The sequence below is a fragment of the Aegilops tauschii genome, chromosome 1 (assembly GCF_002575655.3).
Source record: "Aegilops tauschii subsp. strangulata cultivar AL8/78 chromosome 1, Aet v6.0, whole genome shotgun sequence".
Taxonomy (NCBI): Eukaryota; Viridiplantae; Streptophyta; class Magnoliopsida; order Poales; family Poaceae; genus Aegilops; species Aegilops tauschii.
Window position 1 is genome coordinate 362,181,744 of NC_053035.3, and position 6,691 is coordinate 362,188,434.

The window sequence follows — 6,691 nt, forward strand, 5'->3', positions numbered from 1 at the left end:
CTGATAAGCTCGAACCCAAATCGGAGAAATGTGTCTTCATAGGATACCCAAAGGAGACTGCTGGGTACACCTTCTATCACAGATCCGAAGGCAAAACTTTTGTTGCTAAATTTTGGAATTTTTCTGGAGAAGGAGTTTCTCTCGAAAGAAGTGAGTGGGAGGAAAGTAGAACTTGATGAGGTAACTGTACCTGCTCCCTTATTGGAAAATAGTTCATCACAGAAACCGGTTCCTGTGATGCCGACACCAATTAGTGAGGAAGTTAATGATGATGATCATGGAACTTCAGATCAAGTTCTTACTGAACCTCGTAGGTCAACCAGAGTAAGATCCGCACCAGAGTGGTACGGTAATCCTATTCTGGAGGTTATGTTACTAGACCATGACGAACCTACGAACTATGAAGAAGCGATGGTGAGCCCAGATTCCGCAAAATGGCTTGAGGCCATGAAATCCGAGATGGGATCCATGTATGAGAACAAAGCATGGACTTTGGTTGACTTGCCCGATGATCGGCAAGCCATTGAAAATAAATGGATCTTCAAGAAGAAGACTGACGCTGCCGGTAATGTTACTGTCTATAAAGCTCGACTTGTTGTGAAAGGTTTTCGACAAGTTCAAGGGATTGACTACGATGAGACCTTCTCACCCGTAGCGATGCTTAAGTCTGTCCGAATCATGTTAGCAATTGCCGCATTTTATGATTATGAAATTTGGCAAATGGATGTCAAAACTGCATTCCTGAATGGATTTCTGGAAGAAGAATTGTATATGATGCAATCGGAAGGTTTTGTCGATTCAAAGGGAGCTAACACAGTGTGCAAGCTCCAGCGATCCATTTATGGACTGGTGCAAGCCTCTCGGAGTTGGAATAAACGCTTTGATAGTGTGATCAAAGCATTTGGTTTTGTACAGACTTTTGGAGAAGCGTGTATTTACAAGAAAGTGAGTGGGAGCTCTGTAGCATTTCTGATATTATATGTGGATGACATATTGCTGATTGGAAATGATATAGAATTTCTGGATAGCATAAAGGGATACTTGAATAAGAGTTTTTCAATGAAAGACCTCGGTGAAGCTACGTATATATTGGGCATCAAGATCTATAGAGATAGATCAAGACGCTTAATTGGACTTTCACAAAGCACATACCTTGACAAAGTTTTGAAAAAGTTCAAAATAGATCAAGCAAAGAAAGGCTTCTTGCCTGTGTTACAAGGTGTGAAGTTGAGTAAGACTCAATGCCCGACCACTGCAGAAGATAGAGAGAAGATGAAAGATGTTCCCTATGCTTCAGCCATAGGCTCTATCATGTATGCAATGATGTGTACCAGACCTGATGTGTGCCTTGCTATAAGTCTAGCAGGAAGGTACCAAAGTAATCCAGGAGTGGATCACTGGACAGCGGTCAAGAACATCCTGAAATACCTGAAAAGGACTAAGGATATGTTTCTCGTTTATGGAGGTGACAAAGAGCTCGTCGTAAATGGTTACGTCGATGCAAGCTTTGACACTGATCCGGACGATTCTAAATCGCAAACCGGATACGTGTTTACATTGAACGGTGGAGCTGTCAGTTGGTGCAGTTCTAAACAAAGCGTCGTGGCGGGATCTACGTGTGAAGCGGAGTACATAGCTGCTTCGGAAGCAGCAAATGAAGGAGTCTGGATGAAGGAGTTCATATCCGATCTAGGTGTCATACCTAGTGCATCGGGTCCAATGAAAAATCTTTTGTGACAATACTGGTGCAATTGCCTTAGCAAAGGAATACAGATTTCACAAGAGAACCAAACACATCAAGAGATGCTTCAATTCCATCCGGGATTTAGTCCAGGTGGGAGACATAGAAATTTGCAAGATACATACGGATCTGAATGTTGTAGACCCTTTGACTAAGCCTCTTCCACGAGCAAAACATGATCAGCACCAAGGCTCCATGGGTGTAAGAATCATTACTGTGTAATCTAGATTATTGACTCTAGTGCAAGTGGGAGACTGAAGGAAATATGCCCTAGAGGCAATAATAAAGTTATTATTTATTTCCTTATATCATGATAAATGTTTATTATTCATGCTAGAATTGTATTAACCGGAAACATAATACTTGTGTGAATACATAGACAAACAGAGTGTCACTAGTATGCCTCTACTTGACTAGCTCGTTGATTAAAGATGGTTATGTTTCTTAGCCATTGACATGAGTTGTCATTTGGTTAACGGGATCACATCATTAGGAGAATGATGTGATTGACTTGACCCATTTCGTTAGCTTAGCACTCGATCGTTTAGTATGTTGCTATTGCTTTCTTCATGACTTATACATGTTCCTATGACTATGAGATTATGCAACTCCCGTTTGCCGGAGGAACACTTTGTGTGCTACCAAACGTCACAACGTAACTGGGTGATTATAAAGGTGCTCTACAGGTGTCTCCGAAGGTACTTGTTGGGTTGGCGTATTTCAAGATTAGGAACGAGTAAAGAGACTTGCCGGTAACGAGATTGAACTAGGTATTGAGATACCGACGGTCGAATCTCGGGCAAGTAACATACCGATGACAAAGGGAACAACGTATGTTGTTATGCGGTCTGACTGATAAAGATCTTCGTAGAATATGTGGGAGCCAATATGAGCATCCAGGTTCCGCTATTGGTTATTGACCGGAGACGTGTCTCGGTCATGTCTACATAGTTCTCGAACCCGTAGGGTCCGCACGCTTAACGTTTCGATGACCGTTATATTATGAGTTTATATGTTTTGATGTACCGAAGGTTGTTCGGAGTCCCGGATGTGATCACGGACATGACGAGGAGTCTCGAAATGGTCGAGACATAAAGATTGATATATTGGAAGCCTATGTTTGGATACCGGAAGTGTTCCGGGTGAAATCAGGATTTTACCGGAGTACCGGGAGGTTACCGGAACCCCCCGGCAACATAATGGGCCTTAGTGGGCCTAGGTGGAAGAGAGGAGAGGTGGCTAGGGTTGGGCCGCGCGCCCCTCCCCCTAGTCCGAATAGGACAAGGAGAAGGGGGCGGCGCCCCCCTTCCTTCTTCTCCCTCTCCTCTTTCCCCCCTCCCAAGTCCTAATCCAACTAGGAAAGGGGGGGAGTCCTACTCCCGGTGGGAGTAGGACTCCTCCTGGCGCGCCCCAAGGCTGGCCGCACCTCCCCCCTTTTGATCCTTTATATACGGGGGCAAGGGGGCACCCCATAGACACAACAATTGATCATTGATCTCTTAGCCGTGTGCGGTGCCCCCCTCCACCATATTACACCTCGATAATATCGTAGCGGTGCTTAGGCGAAGCCCTGCGTCGGTAGAACATCATCATCGTCACCATGCCGTCGTGCTGACGAAACTCTCCCTCAACACTCGGCTGGATAGGAGTTCGAGGGACGTTATCGAGCTGAACGTGTGCTGAACTCGGAGGTGCCGTACGTTCGGTACTTGAACGGTCGGATCGTGAAGACGTACGACTACATCAACCGCGTTGTGTTAACGCTTCCGCTTTCGGTCTACAAGGGTACGTGGACAACACTCTCCCCTCTCGTTGCTATGCATCACCATGATCTTGCGTGTGCGTAGGAATTATTTTGAAATTACTACGTTCCCCAACACTCGCGCCGGCGGCCGGCGGGGCACGCCTTCGAGTACGCCGTGCGCTACGCCCTCGTGGACCTCGACCACCTCGTTGTTGTTATAAATTTTCCTCATTTGCGCTGAAGTGATTCAGTTCTCTGTTTGATGAAGGCGTCTACTGACGGTACCCAAGAGCGTGGGTTACGAACAGAGAACAAGATGAATAATCAGCTACTGCTATGACGCAGCGGTGCAAGAACAAGATGAACACCTCAACATGTGCATTGCTAGTCAGTGTTTACATGTCCATCTTCTCTGTTACTCAAATGTTCTAAACTTTCTGAATCTCTGAATCACTTCACTGAATGTGAGTAAAATCTGTTCATTTTCTGAACCACTTCACTGAATGTGTGTAAAATCTGTTCATTTTTTGGTTGGAATATTTGGACTAGTTCTGCTAGTTTAGAGTTTGGAGTATTTGCACAGTTAACTGAACAATTTTGCACAGATAACTGAACAGTTTTGCAAGCATTCGATCTCTGAACAATTTTGTTTTCTGTAAGATTTATACTGTCTCTAAATTCAGTCATGAACTATGAACTCTGAAATTAGTACTGTCCCAATAGCATTTTAAATATTGAAGTCAGGACTGCACTTTTAAAGTTCAAGATACTCCTGTAAATTAAACCTCAACTTGCAGAGTTGTTGTTTTCAGTTAACTAAAATTATAGTGACTACTCCTACTTTTTCCTTCTCCTCTGTTCTGAAACATCAGCTATCATATCTACAGTAGCTAGCTACTGTCAGAACAGAACACTGTATATCTATAGCTTCATTTTAGAAATTTAATTAGTGCATTTCTAAAATGGCAAAGATTATGGCGCAAATATTAGTTACATCACATCAAGCATGCCATGCCATCTTTGATTCTGTTTTTGCTGGTAACCTTGTGAAGTGAATAATCAGCATGGGCAATAAATATCCACTACTACTCCCACATTATGTCTTTGATTCTGTTTTTGATGGCACTGAATCTTGAAAATACTAGCAGAAGTAATATTGTCAACCACTGGGCCCCAAGGAGATATCATCATCAGTAGATATCTACAGTTTTATTACTGGAGCCACCATACAAACCATGCAAACCTCATATTCTTTTGTTAGCTAAGAAGATCTGCTCTAGCATTTAGCAGAAGGATTACCACCACTACTATCTTATGCTGTGTAGATACTTATAAGTTAATTAGGATCTTAGCTTAGAAGACCTGCTCTAGCACTAAGCAGAAGTTAATTTGGAGTACTATGACTTTTTGACAGTCTGTAAAACAGGGCACTTGCTTCGCAGGAAAATTGAAACTAAAAAATTGCAAGAGTTTTGCTTGATGTTATACTGCTATCCCATATCGAAACTGAAAATTTGTAAGATTTTTGCTTCATTTGGAGTACAAGTCCAAACCTGTATTGACAATACATGTTCTATTTTTCTATTGGTGATTAGATCCATATTGTCCTAAATTGCAAAGTAAGTTAGCACAAATTCAGTTTTAATCCAGATTATTCAAATAAATCCAAATATTTTAAATTAATTCAAATAACTAAAATTAATCCAAATCAATTCAAATAATTCAAATTCCAAATAACCCAAATTCCAATAAATTCCAATAAGGAGTTTATATACAAGGATTAGACAAGGCATACACAAGGGCATGACATAAGGGCATCTTTGTCCCCTCTTCACACAAGACATACACAAGGAGCACCTGACTACATGACATAAGGGCCTCTTTGTCCCCTCTTGACTACATTCTTTTCCTTTCTCTCGCCACTTCTTCCCTTCCCTTTACTTTTCTTTCTTTTCCCTTCTCTAGCTAATTCTTTCGTTTCATTTTCTTTTCCTATTGCAATTTCCATTTCTTCTATAATGGCCCTAGTATCAACAACTACCTGACTGTCACAATATACACTGGTTATTTCCATTCCAGCATTCTGAAAGCGATCCTTGTGCAAGTGGGGCAACTTATATTGATTTCCTACTTTGTCTTTCATAACTTCAAACATAACTGCTTCTAATGTGATAAAGCTTCTGTGCAACTTGTCGGGATCGTAGTTCTCGAATTCCTCTTCCACACCCTGTACCAGTTCCTGGATGTTTGTAGGTGACCTGTAGTCGGTTAGAGACTGGAGAGAGTTATGGAAGCAGAGGTCCAAACAATTTAACTTAGGGCTATTTGTGGGCTGTTGTAGCAATCGGATGTCAAGATCAGTTTGTTCCACAGCTTCTCGAAAAGCTACATCATTGGGAAGGACATGAGGCTTTGCGTTATCCTGTTGGATGAATATTGTTGCTCCCTCATCATCGTCAGGCCACTTATCCTGAATTGCCGGGATAACCTTATTGATTAGATAATCTCTGCACACAGGCGTAGTTACTTTCATTGATGTCAACACTTTTGTTCCCTTTGTTCTGTTCTGACTTGTCCGCATCGCCTCAGTCTCTTTGACAAATGCCCAAATTCCGATATTCCCATCGAATGTTAGCTCCCCCTCATTTTTATATGGAGGCCTGGCAACAGCTGTTAGGAACATTACCTTCCCAATGTTGTGAGTGTTTGACACGCTGCGCTTCGGTTCAGGTTCTCCTGGAAGTACATAGTAACTATTCTTCACTCTCGTCATGTCAAACCACTTTTCATCGATGTGAACCATATTCGTCATTGGTTTGAACATAGCCCGAGAAGTTGAGATCGAATTGCCATCGACCATGGACATACAAAATTTCAATCTCGCAAGCTTGTTCTCTAGCTTGAGGTGAGGCTTCACGGTGGTTGTGATGCGGTTGAGTTCATTCAACTAGAACCTCTTATGTAGGGTCAATCGGGCCACACCTAGAGACCGTGCCAGAGATCGAATTGTCCTTCTTTTATTCAGTGGGATTGTTGAGGTCCTCTCTAGATCCAGCTCCTTTCTCTTTCGGCCAGATCTTCCTGGCTTCTTGCTTGAGACATCTACTTCTTTGCCATCGGCAATTTGCTTTTTGGCGTCTTTCCAGATTCTTTCAACAGATCGTACACTTATGTCCAACTGGTTTGAGACTAGCAGCTTGTCGTCT

The 6,691-nt window shown here is 42.5% G+C and overlaps 1 protein-coding gene across 1 annotated transcript; it reads right to left on the reverse strand.

Annotated features, from left to right (window-relative positions):
* Positions 1-5,346: 5,346 nt before the first annotated feature.
* On the reverse strand, positions 5,347-6,297 carry LOC141032577 (uncharacterized). The gene has a single exon (XM_073506239.1). The coding sequence runs from the start codon at positions 6,295-6,297 to the stop codon at positions 5,347-5,349; it is 951 nt and encodes a 316-aa protein (XP_073362340.1).
* Between the last annotated feature and the right edge of the window lie 394 nt (positions 6,298-6,691).